Source organism: Neoarius graeffei, chromosome 22, assembly GCF_027579695.1.
Source record: "Neoarius graeffei isolate fNeoGra1 chromosome 22, fNeoGra1.pri, whole genome shotgun sequence".
Lineage (NCBI taxonomy): Eukaryota > Metazoa > Chordata > Actinopteri > Siluriformes > Ariidae > Neoarius > Neoarius graeffei.
Window position 1 is genome coordinate 45319148 of NC_083590.1, and position 22908 is coordinate 45342055.

General features: G+C 41.1%; 1 protein-coding gene across 5 annotated transcripts in view; it reads left to right on the plus strand.

Annotated features, from left to right (window-relative positions):
- The window catches only part of cnot3b (CCR4-NOT transcription complex, subunit 3b), a 140430-nt gene that overhangs the window by 29988 nt on the left and 87534 nt on the right, over positions 1-22908 (plus strand). For 4 of the 5 annotated variants that reach the window (XM_060904855.1, XM_060904857.1, XM_060904858.1 and 1 more), the window contains exon 2: positions 18475-18535. In XM_060904855.1, the coding sequence (XP_060760838.1) occupies positions 18511-18535 (25 nt within the window). In that variant the 5' untranslated portion in view covers positions 18475-18510. Of the gene's footprint in view, positions 1-2467; positions 2490-18474; positions 18536-22908 lie in introns of those variants that run through there. The other variant, XM_060904856.1, reaches the window with a different exon arrangement.

Here is a 22908-nt window from a genome sequence, read left to right on the forward strand (position 1 = left end):
AATGACTATTTGTAGGCTACAGAAACTTTGAGGAACGAAATAAAAACCGGTATTAACCGGTTACCATTATTTTTAATAAGCGTTTCTGTTCCGGAACATAAAAAATAATAAAGTTTCTGGTTTCGTTTCTGTTCCATGTGAAATAGAAAAAGTTCCCGGTTTTCGTTTTCGTTCCTTGAACCGGTTCAAAGCCCTGGTTAGTCGTCTCTAATATTTATGTCCCAATATCTTGACCACATTTTAGGATGAAAATAATCATTTTAGATGTTATTTTATATTGAAAAATTAGCTGTCTCGGAGAGGACATTTTTTTGACACAATTCCATACTAATTTGATCAAAACTTACTGGCATTCAACATTAAAACTTAACTATGTTTCCAATGATATGGAACCAAATATTTGTTTTATGGTATAAGAGCAATTCCAGCGTTATGGACGTGACACTTGAACTCAAAATGGCAACAAATGACCCAGTGCATGTTTTATTGTCTCCCAGTATTTAAACAGGTGTTGCATATTTTAAGGCTGTACCATACTGGAGAAGTGATAGAACAAGAACAATTCCCATAGTACATCTAGGGCATGCTGGAAAATGCCAATAAAAGATGCGTTATGGATGTGACAGAAAAAGTATCACTTTTCTTGGGTGACTGTACATTTTTATCAAACTCTGTGAAATTGTAAACCTAATGTCGAAATGGAGATAGCCATTTGATAGAGGGGTCCAAGGTGAATATTAAAAAATCTTTGTTTAAAATATTCTGTATTTCATGCAGTTTCGGAAGGAAAAGTCAGCGTTATGGATGTGACGAAATTCCGTTATGGATGTGACGCGTCTGAAATAGACATGGCATATGTTTAGAAAATCAGCAATTTAACCACCATAACCCTTTGAAAAACTCTCTAAATATCAGCTAAAACTATCAAAGTTCTTAAATAATATTGATGATGGCTATTGTTTTGCTGTTTTGTGGATTTTAGCATACATTTCTGTGGCTTGTGGCAATAATATAGAATTGTACATGATCAAAGTTGATTTTAGCTTGGGTTTTACATTATAAGAAAGAAAGACTGACATATTAAGGCGAAGGGAACAATTCTTGTGACAAATTGGTTCAACTTCTTCACATCTGTAAAATACAGGCCTAGGTGATATCTCTGGGAGTGGTTTTGATGTATTACATGTTGCTTTATTTTTGCATGGTGAGGTTGACATTTACATGGAATTGCCCAAAAAGAGTGATTTAAGTGCATCCTTTTTGGAGCTACCTGTGGTCAAAAAAGCACTTTTTCTAAATGACATGAGTAATTTTGCTAAATATGACACACATTGCCATACATTCACCAAAAATAACGTTATCACCAAATTGTTTTTTGCATGGTAAATAGAGCTATCACAGGGCTACAATAAACAACCAAGTTTATTTATTCAAGCCTTTTGATATTGAAGATAAGTGTTAAATGTGATTTTTAGCTTGTGTACCCTGATTGTAAAACAACCCTTATTACAGCATTCAGAATCCCAGATGACACCCAGTCAGTTGTTTTGTATTAATGTCTTACTCTTTTTGAGGGTGTAAATACCCGGGGCTATGGTCCGAGTGATGAAGCCTAATGACACCACAGCGTTAGCCACGGGGACTCGACACGCTGTCCGAAACATCGAGCCCTTCAGTCGCTTGCCGGCTGACAGCATTTTCACTTTGGCAGTTTTTTTTTTTTTTTTTTTACCGACCCCTGTATTGCTGACGCTGTCTGATGTGCTTGGGGACGGTGGGGGCTCTGAGTGAGCCTCCCCTGTGGCTGTTTCCACCCTTAAATCATCTTCAGTGCTTGAAGAAGTCCACCTAAAAAACTTTGTCAGCATTCGGTTCACGCAGAGGTATTCACACCACCACACCAGGCCAATTAAGACACACTGCGATTGGTCAAAAGCTTGGCGCTCACTTGGTCATTGTGTAGCCGGTTTTTATTGGTCACAAGTGCGTGCTCATTGTTTACACTCCGGCTTCTCTTCACTAGGGTTGGATTTTGGCAAACGGAGGGATTTCTATAAAAGATGACTTGATGAATACGCATACATTCTTCACTGTGACGACCGCCAGTAATTTTCTGATGGATTATGTTTGTCAATGACGAGTATGACGAGCGCCAGCGGGAACCCTGTAATTGGTCTTGTGAAAACATCAACAGTAAACTGTCCAATCATACAGCATGGCTAACGGTGCTTTCAAACCGGAGGAACTTTGAGAGTTCTGAGAACTGTTGTGGAAGCTTCTCTTTCTTGTGTCCGTCCTGCAGGGACTGAGAATGATCACAGTTCTGAGAATGCTGCTGTTAGGGGTTTGTTTCGCTCCTGTTTCAGGCGAGGTACTCTCACAGCACAAGAGGAGCCACGAGTGATGGAAGTGTACTGTGACTGATCGAACCAGTGCAGCACCGGCAACCACCATTTTTGGAAAGTCCATGTCAAACCACAGCTGTTAACGTGAGTGTTAAAAATACGGGGGAAAAAACTGACCGTGAAGTCCATGCTTTATTGTGTATACAGGGCTGTGCAAAAGTCTTAGCCTCCTATTTTTTTCATACAAACTGTTACAGATTTCTATTTTATGACTTCTACGTTATTGGGTCAGGGCAAAAACATTTGAGAGTCCAAACGTTCGTTTTCCAGCACAAAATTAAACGTTACAGGGGGAAAAAAAATTTAGTATCTGAGCAACATATTCCATAAGAGAGCACTTTTTTCAGATTTAAAAAAAGGAAACATAATGAAGGCTGCTGGGTTTTGGTGCAAAATTAAGAAGCAAGTGGAACAAAGTGTCCAGAAGAACTGTGGCTGGTTCTGTAAGATGCTCAGTAAAACCTACAGCTCATTTCCGCATAAAACTGCACTCATTGGACCTGAGACTAATTTTATTTTATTTTTTTTTAAAGCAAAGGGTCGTCTCTAGGGCTGGGAATCTATCCAGATTTCCTGGATCGATTCGATTTCGATTCATAAGGTTACGATCCGATTCGATCCGATATCGATCTACTTAGATATTGCTGGATTGTCACTTTCAAGTAAAAACTGTCCCTATGGAGCACTTGCATGTGACGTCACAGCCGATCCAGATTGTGACAGACGCCATCTTGTCGGTCAAACGCCATATTCCGCCTTCTACTTCTACGTCTGGTTCTACTTCTGCTTTTACTTCTACCTTTTCTTCTGGAAAACCCTACTATATACGATTCTACTACAGCGGCTGCGGCTACAAGCTCTCCCTACCTGTGCACGTTTTTTATGTGTATTTTTGCGTGTTGTTCGTCTGTACCGGACTTCAATACCCACTACAACCGTATGGACTTACTGGACATTGGTTTCCAGCAGAAAATGACGGTTTGTAGCGATTTCCATTGCATGCACAACATTCCGGACGAGATAGCGAGACCAGCGGGGTCTCTGTGGATTGTTATTGGAAGCAAAGCGAAGGAGGCGGCGCCGGGAGCGGAAGCAAAAGCGAGGCTACAAGCAGAGCCGGCCTGTTGACTAAGCTCAGAAAACAGCCACTCAAATCTCCACTGCCAAGCCTCTACCTCTCCAACGCCAGATCCATGTAAACAAGACGGACGATTTGGAATTACCTTATTCTATTCTATAATCGGCTGGTCAGTGCTATACTCAATACTTAAGTGACTTACCCGTCCAATGAGGATTCTTGTTTACAAGATGCCACATCTGAGTCGCTGACAAATCCTGAATTTCTGTAGAGATAACTGTCCAGAGATTTATAAGCACGCAGTGCTTCACCACTGAACAGCGAGGGAAAGTTAATGAGGTAATTATACACGTCTGGGTATTCCACCTCTGGCAGTTCAAAATCCGGTCGTGAAAACTCCGTCCGGTAAGCCATAAGGGTCATAAATCTGTAGATCGTTTATTTTAGACATGTATCTAGTTATCTGTTCATTAGAAAAATGAGCCATGTAGTCCGTCGGTTCAAATTGATCCATTCTGTACACGAGTGCAGCAGTATTCAGCTGTGTTTTTGACCGACAAGATGGCGGTTGTGTACTTTCCGGTCACGTGACTGCAAGATCTCTATAGACAGGAACAGCCCCATATGTGTTTGTGCATGTATCTGTGTATGTGTAAGAGGGACACACAGAGAGAGAAGAGTCAAGGATTTAAAGGATTTATTTTGGAATGAAAAAAATCCAGGTTTTATTTGAATTCTAAATCATATTTTACCTCTATGTGGCACAGTTTGCACACTGCTTTTGTTCTGTCGACTTCGTCTCTGTCCTCGTAACGTTTGAATCCAAAGTAATGCCATACATCAGCTTTCAGGCCAGGCGGTGATTTTAGCTGTGCAGCTTCAGCCATCTCGCGTTCTTAAGTTTCAGTTTCGTTTGCCGGCACCCACTTTTTATAGCGGTCCTTGTGCGGTCGAGAAAATAGTGCCTATAGCCACCTGGAAGAGATCGATCCACACACTTTTGAATCGATCTCGTATTTTTTGAACGTGAATCGATATCGGCTTGTGGAGCGATCTTTTGAACCCAGCCCTAGTTGTCTCACGCCAAATACTGATTTTGTTTTATTTATTATGGCTTACTGCTTACTGTTTATAGTATTTAATGTTGAAACATTTAATGTCATTATTTTTAAGCCATTTTTGGTCTACAGCATTTCTTTACATGTGCCTAAGACTTGTGCACAATACTGTACATGCGATTGAGGAAATACAGCACGATTTTGACCCGTCGAAGCAAAATAGAAAGATCTTCACTTGCATTTCCAGCTTAGCTCACTTAAAGGAGATACGCAGAGCCATGGCCTCACTTTCGTTTATAAATGCCTTGAGACTTCAAGAATGGCACAGGAATAATTTTAAACGTAAACAATAAATCTAATATCGTAATTTTTACGATTAAAATGATTCATACAGGTAGCGGTCTGAGTGAATGACCTTGACATCTGTGACGTCACCGCAGGAAGGCTGTCGGTCTCATCGCCATTTCCGCGATACTAAAACACAGAGCTGAGTGCTAGGGATCGACCGATATGTTTTTTTCAGGACCGATACCGATTATTATGGAATTGGGATGCCGATAACCGATATGCGCAACTGATAAATGTAAACATTATAATTCACATGAAATTAAACATAGCACACACTGACACAGACCTTCATATCCATGAAATGTATGTTTAATTGTAAAATTGAACATGAAATTTTGTGCAGGGAGATGCCAGCAGCATTTGTACAATAAAGTCAAACATTAGTTAGAATAAAATGAGAAATAAAATAATAATAAAATAAATATTCACCAATAAAAAAAATAAATCACTCCCTACTATATTACAGCTCACCATTTTCAGTGGAAAATAAATGAAAATACACTCTGGATTCTTTTACACTAAGAACTAAGTAAGACTTACCAACTTCAAGTAGTTTTTAAATAACAAATCAAGTGTAGGGAGCTGCCTGCAGCATTTTTTAAAAAGTAAAATCAAACATAAAGTAGGCTATCACTCCCTATTATGTAATAACTTGACAAGTAACCATCTACATTCTAATGCTTTTAATGCCCAAGCCTAATATTCTCAATTTAGGAGGATTATATTGTAGTGAAGGAAGCGTTACATGTAGTTTCAGCGAGACTAGTTGGTTGTAGGCTAATTCAAGTGCTTCCTTCCGTAAGCTAAGTTTGCCTGGCTACACAGATGCAAATGGACAATTTTAACGAGTAGTAGATGAAGAATGTAAACATATAATGATGTGCTTTTGCAACTTGTGTGTTTGTGACTTATTGCGGCAAAAGCAGCGTGTCCTTACCTTGAAGTGGGATCTTCTTCTGCCCGAGTGCCCATACGGCCGCCTTGAAACAGTTCATAGCGTTTAGCTACGCGTGTTGATTGGCCCCTTGTGCCGCTTCTGCCTGAGTGCCCGTACGGCCGCCTTGAAACAGTTCACAATGTTTAGCTACACGTGTCGATTGGCTATATCTCTTGTGCCAAACAAATCAGATGTTGTGGTGGGTGGGACCGTGTTCTTGAACTCAGAGAGGTGAGTGCAGGAAAGGACGTGCAGTGACAGTCGTGTTAGGAACGAAATGGCTGCAAAAAGGCATGTTATCGGCATATCGGTGGAAATTATGGCCGATACCGATAACCCTAAAAATGCAGAATTTCGGCCCGATATATCGGCCAGGCCGATTATCGGTCGACCCCTACTGAGTGCAACTCCGATCCTCCATTTTGATCTAATTTATCGCCATACCATGTAGATGTGTTGCTGGCCGGTGCAGCAACACGACAGAAGCTGGATTTACGTTGCATTCATGGCCCAAGAATGTTCAAACTGCAAAGATTTGGATGCGTTTTGCGAGAAGTTCACGGGCACATTGGGTGCCTATGAAGTGTTCTCTCCTCTGCTCTGCACATTTTACTGAAGACTCGTACAAGACCTCTGATCTGTTGAGGAGCGTTGGCTATAAGCCCGTATTGAAAGAAGGTGCTACAAGAAAAGGAAAGGTTCATATATATATAAAGGAAAGTAAGTTTGGTTGCACCAGTTCTTGTGGAGTGTGAGCCGAGGGTTGTTGCTAAAACCCGGGACAGGATGGGACGTGACCTATTATTGCTCGCGCAGTGACCTCCCCGCGGTTGTTGCTAAAACCGGTGACGTCCCGGGTTTTAGTAATTGCCTGAGCCGAGCAGTAATGGCGGAGTACTCAGTATGGAGAAAATGGAGAATGAGTGGAGCAGCCGTCTGATTTCTCTGCTGGATGTGCTTGCCTCAGCAGCAATATCTCGCCCTTACGTGGAAGAAGTAAATGAACAGAGAACTGAACGAACAACTGAAAGTCAGATTGTTTCGAAACAATCGGCCTTCAAGAAGCAAGAACACAGACGGGCAAGATGCGGCTCTCATTTGGTTACAAAACAACACTCGTCGTTTTCCGTCAGTGGGTTGCCATAGTATAAGCTTGTGAGCAACTTTGTCACTGTGGCGTACAAGATGTCCTGCCAAGTGCGATCTTCGTTGCTGCCCTTTTGTGGATGCAGTTGGGAGATCTCCATATAGCTCTGCATTTGTTGTGTGGCTCTTCCAAGACACATTCGGAGCCGTCCTGAGCATTTGTGTGTAGTAGTCATCCAATTGCTTTTTCAATGATTTTGACGTTGTCCAGGTTTCGGCACCGTATAACACTATGGTTTCTCCTAGCAGTGAATAATCTTATCTTCTTGAGTTTTCTTGAGAGTTTGGAAGACCATATTTTTCTCAGTTTGTGCCAGACATTCCAGGCAAGAGCTTTTCATACGGAAGTCTTTTTCTGTGCTCTCTGTCCCAGGGCCGAGGTACTTGAAATGTTTAACTTCTTTGATGGTTGTTTTATCTTTAGCTTTTATAATAACTTCTTCAGTTTGGTTGAAAGATTGAAGCTCTGATTTCTTAGCATTACAGTGCAGCCCCACGTTGTCTGCCTCATTTTCTCGGCTAAATAGAATTTCTTGTGCCTTGAAAATTTCGTCTGTTACTATGGTGAAATCATCTGCGAAATTTCGAAATGCAACCAAAAAAAAAATCCTTTGGCGTTATGTAGTTCTCGGAAGAGCTTCCCATTGGGTAGTTCCTCTTAATACGTCCATAGAACTGTTTGGTCTGAAAGCACTTACTGTAATAACCCTACTGTTATTGTCAGCTGTGGGATCCGAGAGAGCTTTTCAGTGGGATGTGATCATGTGGCTATTGTTGGCACAGTCATTTTGCGTCCATTTGGTGTGCTTGGGTTATAGTTTTCTCAGAAGTGCTCCTGAGGATGGTGTGAATTAAACTTCTGGAAGGCCCAAACATTCATTCATGTCCGTAACAGCATGCTTGAATTCTCAAATCTGATTGGCCAGAAGGTCTGTACTGTTTCTGTTTAACAGCACAGCTCAGTCAGTCGCTCTCTCTGAAATATGAACTACAGGTTAATGTTAATGTGCTCATTCTAATACGTTACTGTTTCCACAGTAACGGCTGATACACAGCATACGTATAGCAGACGCACCACATACTCTGACTAATAATAAACGTTTGTTAAAAGTATCATGTTTATGTAACATATGATGTGGTGACGTTTTCCATGAAGAGGCATTTATTGAAGGTTTATGGGCGGAGTCTCGGGTATCGGAATTTTAACAGTTGTGATAATCGACCCAGCAGGGGTAAGTCTTCAGGACAGGGGAGTTTACGATTTCTCATTTCTCAGAAAAATGACAAGCTGCGTTTTCTGAGACACAAAGAGAGAGAGAGAGAGAGAGAATAAGCAGACCAGCTGTTTATTGTGACTCTAATATAATTATGAACAGGAACAAACTTGTCTCTTAGACGTTCCACAACATTAAGTCTTAACTGTAAACCATTGAAATGTGCAATGTGTCATTCATTAATAAATTAACCATTAAGGCCAATTTATGCTGACAATGCAGTCCTCGCAGATGGCGTCGCAGATGGCGTCTGCGTAGCCCCCCCCTTCGCAGACGCTCTGCGCGCACCTCCCAAAAATTGTGACCACCGCAGAAGCCTCGCAGACAGCATCGCAGACAAGAGGGCTCTGATTGGTCCACTCTACATCCGCTGTACACTCACTTCCGCTTCCCTACTTTCCCGGTTTGTTTTGTTTTCACGACCGCCATTTTTAAAAACACGAGCGAAGATGGAGCAGCACGAAGAGCGGTTGATCGAGGAAGTGAGGAAGTACGTACATCTATACGACTCCAGTTCTAGTCATTATAAGTAACCGGAGGATAAACACTCCACTAACCACACCCACCAACTACTCCTAGCGATTTCGCGACTTCGCGCCCCCTTGCGTTGTGGCGGTGAATAACATCGCGCACGCCTATTACTCCCCGCTCAACGATAAATTACAACTGTCTGCGAAAAGCTATCTGCGAAAGCCTTGTTGCAAGAGCATGCAGAGGCCCTTATGGTGCATCATTTGGCCTCACTTTCATAAAATCTGATGCATTTTTGTTTGGGTGTTCCTTTTCACCAATAAAGACATCCTGTAAAATTTTTGACCATATTCAAAAGTCTAATGGTGGCACCATGAGGTTCATTTTTTGCCAAAAAACACTTATTTTATGTTTTCGCGTAAGGTTTGAATCACAATGTTGGACTCCGTTTATTGATTCCTTGTGAGCCAGAGATCATGTTAAGAACCTTTGCAAGGGATTGAGAAGCATTAATGTGATTCATAATACATTTGTATTGTTTAAAAGTAGTTGAACAATGATTCAATGAACAGCTAAAACTCAAACTGTGCTTGATAATATATTTAGAATATGGACTAAAAATGTGTATCTAAGATATTTGGTATACTCTATAAGGTGCCATAATGTTTCATGAAAAGTGATCGAAATTTTGTCATAAAAGTCATAAAATAGCAGCTTTTTCCATAACTTTGAGCTCCTGGTGCCACCATTAAACTTTTGAATTTTGTCAAAATATTTCACCCAGTGTGTTTTCTTACCAAAAGGAACATAAAAACAAAAATGCATCATGATTGGAGGAACTTTTCATTTTTAGGGGGCAACTGATGCACCCTATTAACCATTGTATTTGTTGCTACATCAATGTGGATTAAATGGAATAACTCACTCCAGACTGTGCTGTGAGAGGAAAATAACTTGGGGGTAGGGAAGGGGGTGTGTTCCATATAATGTGTGTGGGGATATATATACATTGTATAAGTGTGTGTGTGTTTAAAAAAAAATTATGGATATAAATGTATTTTTATTTTTTTAAAGCTGGGAAATACGCCACTTGTATTTTTCATCTGAGCTAGATCTGGGACATGGAGAACCAAAACCGGGACAAAAATCTCTATATGTCACTCGTGAGGAAATCAGTGAGTTGTTTTGATTAAATTTGGGGACTTTTTGTTTGTGAATGTGTTGATTTATAATACAAAGAAAATCACACGTTGACTTGAAGATATGAAGTTTATCTTCTCATGTTGAAAAACTCACATTTCTAATCCAAAATATATCACGGATCTGAGTGACACATTCCCTGATATTTCACTCCAATGATGTCACTCCCGGCGACTGTCGCCTCACATCAAGAAGGTCCGGGTTCGAGCCCCGTGGCCGGCGAGGGCCTTTCTGTGCGGAGTTTGCATGTTCTCCCCGTGTCCGCGTGGGTTTCCTCCGGGTGCTCCGGTTTCCCCCACAGTCCAAAGACATGCAGGTTAGGTTAACTGGTGACTCTAAATTGACCGTAGGTGTGAATGTGAGTGTGAATGGTTGTCTGTGTCTATGTGTCAGCCCTGTGATGACCTGGCGACTTGTCCAGGGTGTACCCCGCCTTTCGCCGGTAGTCAGCTGGGATAGGCTCCAGCTTGCCTGCGACCCTGTAGAACAGGATAAAGCAGCTAGAGATAATGAGATGTCACTCCCAGTGTTTTCCCGCTCACTAGATGTGTGTTGTCAAAATGGCAAACCACACACACTGGCCACTTTTAATAGGAACTTGTTCTTGATTCGAAGATCCCTGTTCTTGGCTGCAGGAGTGGAACCCAATCAGTGCGTTTACATGCACATAGAGAAAATTGAATTTCTGCCGTAGCTCGACTGAAATCGAAGTTCTAAATGGCATGGAAACACCTTAGCTCAGCTGAAATCGAACCGAACTGGATTTCTCGTAATCGAGCTACATGACCTAGATTATGCAATTGTAGCCGAGCTACTTGGTGCATGTAAACCCTATCGAGCTACGTAGTCGAGCTACTTACTTCAGCACTGCCCCTTCCGGAAGTGACGAGACCACAAGCGGGAAGTTCAGCCTCGGTCGGCATGACAACAGGAGTAGAAACGTGCACTTCTGGAGCAATGAGGAGATAGAGTTCATGCTCATTCAGCTTAAGGAGTTTATATATATATATATATATATTTATATATATTTATATATTTATTTATTTATATATTTATTTATATATTTATTTATATATATATATATATATATATATATATATATATATATATATATTTATATATATATATATATATATATATATATATATATATATATTTATATATATATTTATATATATTTATATATATATATATATTTATATATATATATATATATATATATATATATATATATATATTTATATTTATATAAATATATTTATTTATATAAATATATTTATTTATTTATATATATATTTATTTATTTATATATATATTTATATATATATATATATATATATATATATATATATATATATTTATATATATATATATATTTATTTATTTATATATATATATTTATTTATATATATATATATTTATATATATATATATATATATATATATATATATATATATATATATATATATATTTATATAAGTGCTGTCAAGCGATTAAAATATTTAATCGCGATTAATGTCGCGACAGTCATAGTTAACTCGCGATTAATCGCAGTTTAATCGCACATTTTTGTCACAGAAAAAACTATTGTAATTCTCTTATCAGCATAAAAAAGTGAATGGGCTTGCTTTGTACCAATGTTTTTGTTTTTTTTTTTAATTGCAAAGCATAACACGTCTTGACACAGCCACTGCAAAGTGAAACCTAAGCCGAGCACCGGCGCGGGGCTAGCAAGAGAACCATGAGTGAAATGATCTACTGTTTGAGTTAGTCTACAACTCTAATTAGAGAGATAGGTTACACAGTGACGGTAGGCTTGACATGCTTGATTATAATATAAAGTACACCATTATATTAACTTTAAGTTGTTCGTTGATAAATATTGCATTGAATCTGATCTTTACTGTTTCAGCTCACTTAACACATTTTGTACTTTTACACTTTCTGCCTGTTGATGCGTCGCGCTGTCCAATCAGAGGCGGCCAAATTTGCATATTACAGGAAGGATTTCTGGGATAGCATTGAGTTTACAGTTCAGAGGGATCTGGCTTCTTTAGAGGCTGTCTTCTTAAAACTGAATAAATATTTAAAAAGAGCCAAATTAGCCAGTCTTTTGAACGTCTCTTTTCAAAGAACGGATCACAAAGATGCGGATCCCATCAAAGAGCCATAAATCCCATCTCTACTAGCGCGCCCTGCCTGCGCTGGTTCTTTGGGGTGGGCAGAGGACTCTGGCTGTGCGGGGCGTGGCATTACAGTCTAGCTGCTATCAGTTTTCTAAGCAAAGTCTCTGTTCCAAGTTCCTGGCAGTTTCAAAAGCTTATGAAAAACCTACATCATGTCACAGAGCGTTAATCTCGCGATAAAAAAAATTATCGCCATTAAAATTGAGTCAAGTTAACGCGTTAATAACGCGACATTTTTGACAGCACTAATATATATATATATATATATATATATATATATATATATATATATATAATCTCGATGTTGCTGTCCTCGTCGTTGTTATTCTTGTGAACACGGAACTGATAACTTTGTTTATACTCTTGAATAGCTCTTCATGACGACAACCGGAAGTGTACCAACACGATGGGGCGTGTAGCGCCACCTGTGGCTTGGGTGCACAATGTACCTCACACAATAGCTTGATTTCCTTGTGTGCATGTAGGATTGGATTTCTCTGGCACCCCTGCTGGGACCCTTAGCTCGATTACCGACAGTAGTTCGAGTTGGATGTGCATGGAAACGCACTGAATGTGGTCTTGTGCTGTTGCATGCTGAGATGCTTTTCTGCTCACCACGGTTGTAAAGACTGATTATATGAGTTACTATCATCTTCCTGGCAGCTCAAACTAATCTGTCCATTTTCCTCTGACCCTCTGTCATCAACAAGGTGTTTGTTTCCACCCACAGAACTGTCGCACACTCAACTCAATGTTTTTTTTTGTTTCTCGCATCATTCTGTCTGTGTAAACTCTAGAGACTGTTGTGTGTGAAAACCCCAGGAGATCAGCATCTGTCCATCTGGCTCAAACCAACACCCATGTCGCAGTGGAAGTCACATACATCACAATTTTCCCCGTTCTGATGTTTGACGTGAACATGAACTGAAGCTCTTGATTTGTATCTGCATGATTTTATGCATTGTGCTGCTGCCAAGCGATCGGCTGATTAGAGAGCTGCATAAAACACCAGGTGTAGGGGTGTACCTAATAAAGTGGCCTATGTGTAGGCATGATTGGATTCCAATCCGATATACACACACATCAGATTTTGAATATAGCCAGTGTCCTAAATCAGAATTGAGATTATATTTCATGGGTTTTTTTTTCATACTGTGATTGGGGGGGCATATCTGAGTCACTTACTTTAAGCCTCGGTCACAACCGGCCGTACATGCTCCTACGGCCGGTCTACGTGCAAAAAAGCAAGAAACGAATGGAGGGCACGCGTGAAACGCACGGAGGGCGCGCGTGTGACGTGCTGATTTTCGAGCCGCAGACCGGCCGCAGAGGTTCTTTGTCATGTCAAACAAACTCTACGGGCGCTTACGTTTTTTTCAGGTTGCAAGACAAACTTATGGCCAACGTGCATCTTTCTTCATGAACAAAAAAAACGCAGCGATTTGAGAAACGCCAAAAATCGCACGGCCAAAAAAATCATACGTCCGTCCGGTTGTGACCTAGGCTTTAGGTATATCAGATACTCACTGTCTGTGCTGTGAAAACTGTCCATGAAGACACTCATTTAAGTTCCCAGATCTGTCATTGCTTAAGTCTGTAATATTTTCTATCGTGAATACTATCATTAAAAAGCTTATCTCTGCTTTCCAAAGAAATTTATCTCGTTATGATCTGTTCAGTATTTCGGGAGTAACGGCAGGGTGAAGTCAGTCCAACAGAGTAAAAACTGCTCGCGTGATGTCGGGGGAAACTGCCAGTGCTTTTTGAGTCACGGGAAAGCGGTCAGGCTCACTCTCTCCTGATCGGTTTCTCACTGGATTATTACGGATTAAAGTAAATAAATAACTGTTTTAGAATACAACTGTAGTTGTTTTGATGAAAAATATTGAGATCTTAGTGGTTGGAATGAGATTTAAAAAAAAAAACCCGGAAGTCAGAAACGTGAGTGTCAGTTCAGTTAATGTGAATTGTTTATTGGATGTGGATCAGACAGTTGTTTCGAGCTGTGAATATTAATCAAAATAATCATTTATATTCTTTCATATAAACACGAGTAAGTTCTACTTAGAAATACAAAGCCTACAGAGCACAAAGAGGGGATTAGAAATGATCTTTTATTACATGTTTATTTTGATAGAGAACGGTAGATGTGAATGACCTTGACATTCAATGCTAATTTATGCATATTTTATAATTAATATTGATGTATAAATGAGAGTTAAGATCCGCTTTATATTGTGCAAATAAAGCCATTTGGTGAAACCTTGAAGTAGGGATGTTAACCGATGACCGTTTGACTGGTGGTTGACCGAATCAACGTCAACCGGTTAATTTTTTTTTGGTTGTCGGTTAAAAAAAAAAAATCAATCATTTTGAAGCTGCCGATTTTGTAGCGGAGAACCTGGAATTCTGTGTTGTAAACGCTTGGGGCATGCCATGCGGTGTAAGGACGACAGCTGACAAATCAGAAACACCCATTCAGTCATGTCCCGCCCTCCCGCCCCAGTTGAAGATAGCTGCCACTCGGCGAAAGAAAAGTGTAGACACAGGCTTTTTAGCTTACAAATTACTCTTCTGTTTTTTTTTTTTTTTTTTTAATTATTATTAGAAGGCACATTGAGTTTAGTCCTGCCTTGGCCAGTGCATTCTGAAAGTATGTTTCGGTCTGTAGCCAACAATGCATGTTATTGCAGATCATATCTCTCCACACAAACTAAAGGCGCAGATGCCGACTTTTTCACGGCTGAATTGTGCAGATCCGATTTTTTTTTTCTTTTTTTTTTGGGGGGGGGGGGGGGCGTTGGAGTGTCTGAATAATTTCATCAGAGTAAATTCTGTATTAAAATTACTAAATAAGCAAATGCCGTTCCAGTCCATGAAACATAGGAAGTATAAGTATGAGAAGAAAACAGTAAATCAGAAAGCTGCGCACACACATTTAATACAGAATTTACTCTGATGAAATTATTCAGACACTCCAACGCCCCCCCCCCCCCCCCCCCCCCAAAAAAAAAAAATCGGATCTGCACGATTCAGCCATGAAAAAGGTGGCATCCGCCGAAAGGTGCGCCGTTTGCATCCCTGTTTAAACTCATAGGTTAACCGACTTTAACCGGCTATTGAGGCTCGGTGGTCGGTCAAGATTTTTTTTTTTTTTTTTTTAGTTTTCGCCATCCCTACTTTGAAGAAGAGAGTGTAGCAGTTTAACATTTAAACTTAATTAGCATAATATTAATTTATACTAATTTGCATAATTGGTTTTCACTAATTTTTCAAACTTTTTATTCAGTATACAACCATCCATGTGCTGCCAATTTCCATGCAAATATCCTGAACAATGAAGTTAAGAAAAACCATGTTCTCATTGGTTAATGAGGCCCATTTTGGACCATGTGACCCTCATACAGAACATTACAGCAGTTTTCTAAAAATTAAGCCGCTTTTTCAATCTTTGATTTGTAATATCTCAAGAACGGATAAACATTTTAATTCTGTAAAAGTATTTTGTTCTGCATTCAATTCTGAATTCACTGAGAGCCATTTCAAGCAATTTGGATTGAAGTTGAATTTTCACCTGATATGCCTACATACTGTATGGGGGGATCAGATATGGACCACTTTTGCCTGCAGTGTGAAAGTAGCCAAAGATGTATTTAATGAAAGCCTGAGACACACGGCTTATAGACTGTAGTGTGTCGTCTTCACCCATATATGTGTGTGTGTGTGTGTGTGTGTCTTGCAAAAGTATTCATCCCCCTTGGTATTTGTCCTGTTTTGTCACATTACAAGCTGGAATTAAAATGGATCTTTGGGGGATTAGCACCATTTGATTTACACGACATGCCTACCACTTTAAAAGTGCACTTTTTTTTTATTGTGACACAAACAATAATTAAAATGAAAAAACAGAAATCTGGAGTGTGCATAAGTATTCGCCCCCTTTATATGAAACCCCTAAATAAGAGCTGGTCCAACCAATTCATTTCATAGGTCACATAATTAGTTGATTAAAATCCACCTGTTTGCAATCAGTGTCACATGATCTGTCACATGACGTCTGTATAAATCAACCTGTTCTGGAAGGACCCTGACTCTGTTACACTACTAAGCAAGCAACATAACCAAGGAGCCTTCAAACAGGTCAGAGTCAAAGTTGTGGGGAAGTATAGATCAGGGTTGGGTTATAAAAAATATCCCAAACTTTGAATATACCAGGGAGCACCGTTAAATCCATCCATCCATCTATCCGCTTATCCTGTTCTGCAGGGTCGCAGGCAAGCTGGAGCCTATCCCAGCTGACTACGGGCGAAAGGCGGGGTACACCCTGGACAAGTCGCCAGGTCATCACAGGGCTGACACATAGACACAGACAACCATTCACACCTACAGTCAATTTAGAGTCACCAGTTAACCTAACCTGCATGTCTTTGGACTGTGGGGGAAACCGGAGCACCTGGAGGAAACCCACGCGGACACGGGAAGAACATGCAAACGCCGCACAGAAAAGCCCTCGTCGGCTGCTGGGCTCAAACCCAGGACCTTCTTGCTGTGAGGCGACAGTGCTAACCACTACACCACCGTGCTGCCACACCATTAAATCCATAATAGCAAAATGGAAAGAATATGGCACCACTACAAACCTGACGAGAAGGCCACCCACCAAAACTCACAGACCGGGCAGGGAGGGCATTAATCAGAGATGCAACAAAGACACCAAAGATAACACTGAAGGAGCTACAAAGATTCACAGCAGAGATGGGAGTATCTGTCCACAGGAACACTTTAAGCCATAAACTCCACAGAGTGGGGCTTTATGGAAGAGTGGCCAGAAAGAGGTCATTGCTTAAAAAAATCACGTCTGAAGTTTGCCCAACAGCATGTGGCAGACTCCCCAAACACATGGAAGAAGATTCTCTGGTCAAATGACACTAAAATTGATCTTTTTGGCCATCATGGGAAATGCCGTGTGTGGCGCAAACCCACCACCCTGAGAACACCATCCCTACAGTGAAGCATGGTGGTGGCAGCATCATGCTGTGGGGATGTTTTTCATTTGCAGGGACAGGAAAGCTGGTCAGGACTGAAGGAAAGATGGATGGCACTAAATACAGGGCAATTCTGGAGGAAAACCTGTTCGAGTCAGCCAGAGGTTTGAGACTGGGACGAAGGTTCACATTCCAGCAAGACAATGACCCTAAACATACTGCTAAAGCTACACTGGAGTGGTTTAAAGGGAAACGTTTAAATGTCTTGGAATGGCCTAATCAAAGCCCAGACCTCAATCCAATTGAGAATCTGTGGCATAACTTGAAGATTGCTGTACACCAACGCAACCCATCTAACTTGAAGGAGTTGGAGCAGTTTTGCCTTGAGGAATGAGCAAAAATCCCAGTGGCTAGATGTGATAAGCTAATAGAGACATACCCCCAAGAGACTTACAGCTGTATTTGCAGCAAAAGGTGGCTCTACGAAGTATTGATTTGGTGGGGGGTGAATATTTATGCACACTCCAGATTTCTGTTTTTTCAACTTTAATTATTTTTTTGTGTCACAATAAAACAGCAAGTTTCACCTTTAAAGTGGTAGACATGTTGTGTAAATCAAATGGTGCTAACCTTCCAAAATCCATTTTAATTCCATCTTGTAATGCAACAAAACAGGACAAACACCAAGGGGGATGAATACTTTTGCAAGACACTATATATAAAATTTATTTAAGAAAACTACTTAGACTTAAAAAAAAAAAAAAACAGTTCATGATGCACTTAAAGATCAGCTGTCTCAGCTGTGCTGATGCGTTATGCATTGCATTGATTCAGCCAAACAAAATACGGATGATTTCGTTTATCTAAATTTTTTTAAATAATGTTTTTATTAAAATGTTGTTCATTGTCCCCATATATTTTTGGGGTATTATGTCTTACTGAGGGCGGCACAGTGGTGTAGTGGTTAGCGCTGTCGCCTCACAGCAAGAAGGTCCGGGTTCGAGCCCCATGGCCAGCGAGGGCCTTTCTGTGCGGAGTTTGCATGTTCTCCCCGTGTCCGCGTGGGTTTCCTCCGGGTGCTCCGGTTTCCCCCACAGTCCAAAGACATGCAGGTTAGGTTAACTGGTGACTCTAAATTGACCGTAGGTGTGAATGTGAGTGTGAATGGTTGTCTGTGTCTATGTGTCAGCCCTGTGCTGACCTGGCGACTTGTCCAGGGTGTACCCCGCCTTTCGCCCGTAGTCAGCTGGGATAGGCTCCAGCTTGCGGCTAGAGATAATGAAACAAGCATGCTCAGGTCAAAAAGTTTGTACATTTTTACTTTCCGTATGGACCAAATCTTTTACTCATTTGACTAACGATGTACTTTGTTTTTTCCATTCTAGCAAAAGAAGGCATGAAGAAAACATCTTAGTCAAGTCATGGCTGATAAAAGAAAACTCCAAGGTGAGGAGGAGTCCGTTCCATCATCGCACATTCTGGAAATTGTTCAGCTAAGATGATGTGTCTGAGACTTTGTAAAACCAGGAGGGAATAACACACTATTAATTTGGCAGACGCCTTTAAGTACGACACCAAAGCCCTACGAATATTGAGCAGATTTAGAAACGGAGACCGCTCAACACAGACTGCAACTGAACATGAGGATTACAGATTGTACATAGGACTGCTACAAGCACAAGGACTACTGTGTGCATGATTCCAGTTCAGTACAAGTAGTAATGGTCAAGGGCTTAGCCTGACATGAAGAAGTGGGAGTCACGAGCAATCGGTGTGAACTTTTTTCTCAAACAGTAACATCAACACTATTAAAATTAATTCTATTAAAAAAAGGTTCTATAAAAACAATCTAGCTTACTCATGCCCCTTTTCCACCAAAGCAGTTCCAGGGCTGGTTCGGGGCCAGTGCTTAGTTTGGAACCGGGTTTTCTGTTTCCACTGACAAAGAACTGGCTCTGGGGCCAGAAAAACCGGTTCCAGGCTAGCACCAACTCTCTGCTGGGCCAGAGGAAAGAACCGCTTACATCAGCGGGGGGGGCGGAGTTGTTAAAACCAACAACAATAACAAGACCGCGAAAGATCGCCATTTTTAAGCGACGAGAAGCAGCATGTGTACAAACGCAAAGTCATCCATTATTGTTATTGTTGCCGCTGCTGCTTCTTCCGTGTTGTTTTTGCTTTGATATTCACGCCAAGGTTTATGTAAACGTAGCGCCGTAACTTCCGTATACAGCGACGTAACTGATGTATACAGCGACGTAATGACGTATACAGCGACGTAATGACGTATACAGCGACGTAACTGACGTATACAGCGACATAATGACGTGGCACCGCGAGCGATGGAAAAGCAAACTGGTTCTCAGCTGGCTCGCAAGTTGAACGAATTGTGAACCAGCACCAGCACTGGCCCCGAACCAGCCCTGGAACTGATTTGGTGGAAAAGGGGTATAAGAGCATCTGTCAGCTTACGTTTCAAAACCGCAGCATCAATAAAAACATGAAATGAGCTTATATAGTGTAAACAAGAATCTGATTTAATGACTTAATTTTACCGTACATATTTTCATGCTTCAAAGGATGTTTTGACATCGTAATAAATGCTGGCTATACCATAATGCAGGCTTTTGGCTAAACGTATACAAACAAAGCATACAAACTATCACAGAAAGTCTGATTAAACACTGAAGATTCAAGCTAATCATATGCCAGTGTTTCGGAAACGGCCTCGTCTGTTTTCTCTTCTTTGGAACTGAAGTGCTTTTCTCTCGTCGGGTTTTTTCTTTGGAGGCTCTTCTTGTTTCACTTGGCTCTCTGACGTTGACGTCAATTCACATGGTGGTGATTGTACAGGATCCTCATGTGAAACAGAAGCAGTTTCTTTCAACAAGGCAAAAAAATTTGTCATTTTCGCCATCGTCTACTACAGGCTTTCGTCTAAACCGGGGAACAGGGGCGCTGGGCCCTCTTACTCTCGGCATGCGCCCCCTTACCGAAATGCCGCTTGAACCCCAAGTCACACTTAAGCCATGCACTTATATGCTACTGCACAACATGCAATCTTTCTCAAAACGATCTTTTCTCCGTGAAAACATCCCAGCAACACCACGTGACAATGTGTCTGATCATCAAATACGTTATAATTACTTCAAAAATATTCCAGTCATAGTAGATACACCGCCAGACGGTGCAAAAACAATCCGAATTGGCGTTTTCCAGACCGAGGCGCCATGTTGTTTAGTTGTTTACTTGTCACGGCTGCTCTCGCGAGATTTGACGTGGGTTACATACAAGGTCAGCTGACTTGTATGTCAGCGAGAGTTCTCGAGACTGAATGACCTTTCACCCACTGGCGCGGGAGCTTTTGACGGAAGTAGTTTGCGAGTTGTTTTTGTTGACACTTGGGCATTTTAAAGATGTCATCCCGCGGCACGAAACGGAAGAAAGCCAAAGACTGTCCGGGGCAGAAGAAGATAACTTCTTTATTTTTCAATGTTGACAGACAATTTGTTACAATTTCCCTCTCGGATAGCCTCAGAATGTCCCATTGTAGCCTCAATTTTTCAAAGGCTTCGCACGGCGGAGGGGGGGACGGACAACCGGCACCATCTCCCCCCGTCGCTTCGCTCCCTCGCCATGGTGAGCGCCCTCATACTAAATTTTTCTAGACTGTACTATCTTCTTCAGAATGGCTTGAAACTAAACCGACTAGTCGGCTGTTCTCTGGCGTGAATGCAGTCGGCGCTGGTCACATGATACAATTGACCAATGATATGTCGGTTGCATTTCGGCACTCGGCCGTTTTCGTAACTACTCATCATCAAAAACGAAACCGAGTTGTCAAATCTCCATAATGTTCCCATGGAAACAAAAATATATGATGGATCAGAGAGTAAAAGCTTAACAAAGTAGTGACCGGCAGGACGAAAAAATTCCCGTCATGTCACACTTTTGCCCGTCACACACTGGCAACTGCCCGTCACAAGGACAGGTTGACGGGTCTCTGGTTAAGCACTTGGCATCTTTCGAGTCAAGTCAAGTTTATTTGTATAGCGCTTTTAACAATAAACATTGTCACAAAGCAGCTTTACAGAATTTGAACGACTTAAGACATTTATCCCTAATCTATCCCCAATGAGCAAGCCTGTGGCGACGGTGGCAAGGAAAAACTCCCTCAGACGGCATGAGGAAGAAACCTCGAGAGGAACCAGACTCAAAAGGGAACCCATCCTCATTTGGGCAACAACAGACAGCATGACTATAGGGGTGTTCACATGGCACATATTTGCATCGATGCTGCACCGATGTATTTTGTTGCGATATATCTTACACCGGTGTAAATTTTGTGGAGCGTTCACACGTCACAAACCTGCTTACTAGAGAGAAGCGTGTTAGCACCGGTGCAGCCCCACTTGCGATCACACGGCAGTTTTTGCGACCGTGCTATACGATAGTAGTAATGCGGAAATGAAATATGCGCATGCGTGAAAATGTACTTCCTTTTCCCGGTTGTCATGGCATCACCAAGCACCGGGAAAACGACGTGGATGAAGAGACCAGTGTTGCCAGATACTGCTGATGTTTTCCAGCCCAAAATATGTTCAAATCCGCCAAAATGCACTTAAAACCGCCCAATCTGGCAACACTGGAAGACACGCAGTTCTGTTGTTGTTGATATTCGCCATTTTGGAAGCGTAAAATACCAGGATGCAAATTATGCAATGCCCGTATGTAATCAACTCTCCTCATGCGTAGCGAGTCTACCCCTGTAGCGTTCAGACGTCCCATTTTATATCGGTGCTGCCCCGCAAACTAGCATTTACTCCAGAGTAAATTTCTTAAACCACCTCCCGAGCAGGGTTAGATTTGCACCGGTTTAAGCAGCTTTCAGGGGCTACACCGGTATAACTTTGTACCGTGTGAACGCTCTACCGGGGCAGCCCCGGTGCGACACCGGAGTAAAAGTTGCCGTGCGAACACCCCTTATAACATTAACAGTTTTAACATGAAGCCAGTTTCAAATTGATGAAGGTTCCAACCAGGCTGCATAATCTTTGTTTTCGAGCACTGATTGGCACTTTTCTTCATACTATTCACTTTCTTTTATAATTCTGTTTAATTACTCATGAAGTAAATTTCATGATTTTATTGAACACTTTTATTCATCATTTTTAGCCTGGAAATCATTTTCAGTATGCGTCCCCTTATATGACCGGTAAAAACCTCTTTTTGGCATTAAACACCTCCAGAAAATGTTTCCTGTACCTGCTGATCAGCCGTGCACAAGAACGATGAGAGAATTTCTCTCTCCAGAATTGATTCATCAGTATTTCTGGAACCTCCTGCATGAAGCCCTTTTCAGGCCATGCGACATGCAAATTGTATCAACCAGCTTGTATTAAGTTTCCGGTTGCACAGCGCCACTGTGATATTCTCCTCGGTATGTGATGATCTATCGTGCAATGATAAATCATGATCCAAATTTCTGATGAAGGTTCCAACCAGGCTGCAGAATCTTATTCTGATTCTGATTTTTCCTCGCGTAATTGTGTTGCTCAGACAGCAGAGGGTGCAATAAAGTACAGTACCAGTCAAAAATTTGGACACGCCTTCTAATTCAGTGGGTTTTTTTTTCTTTATTATTATTAATAGTTAAGACACTTCATGTGTGAAAGTAATGATGGATGTCGTTTCTTGTTACTTACACTACGTTCAGACTGCAACCTGAAACGACCCATATCCGGTTTGTTGTGAAATCCGACTTTTTTGTTAGGCCGTTCACATTACCAGTTATATGAGACTTGTATGCGATCTCCAAT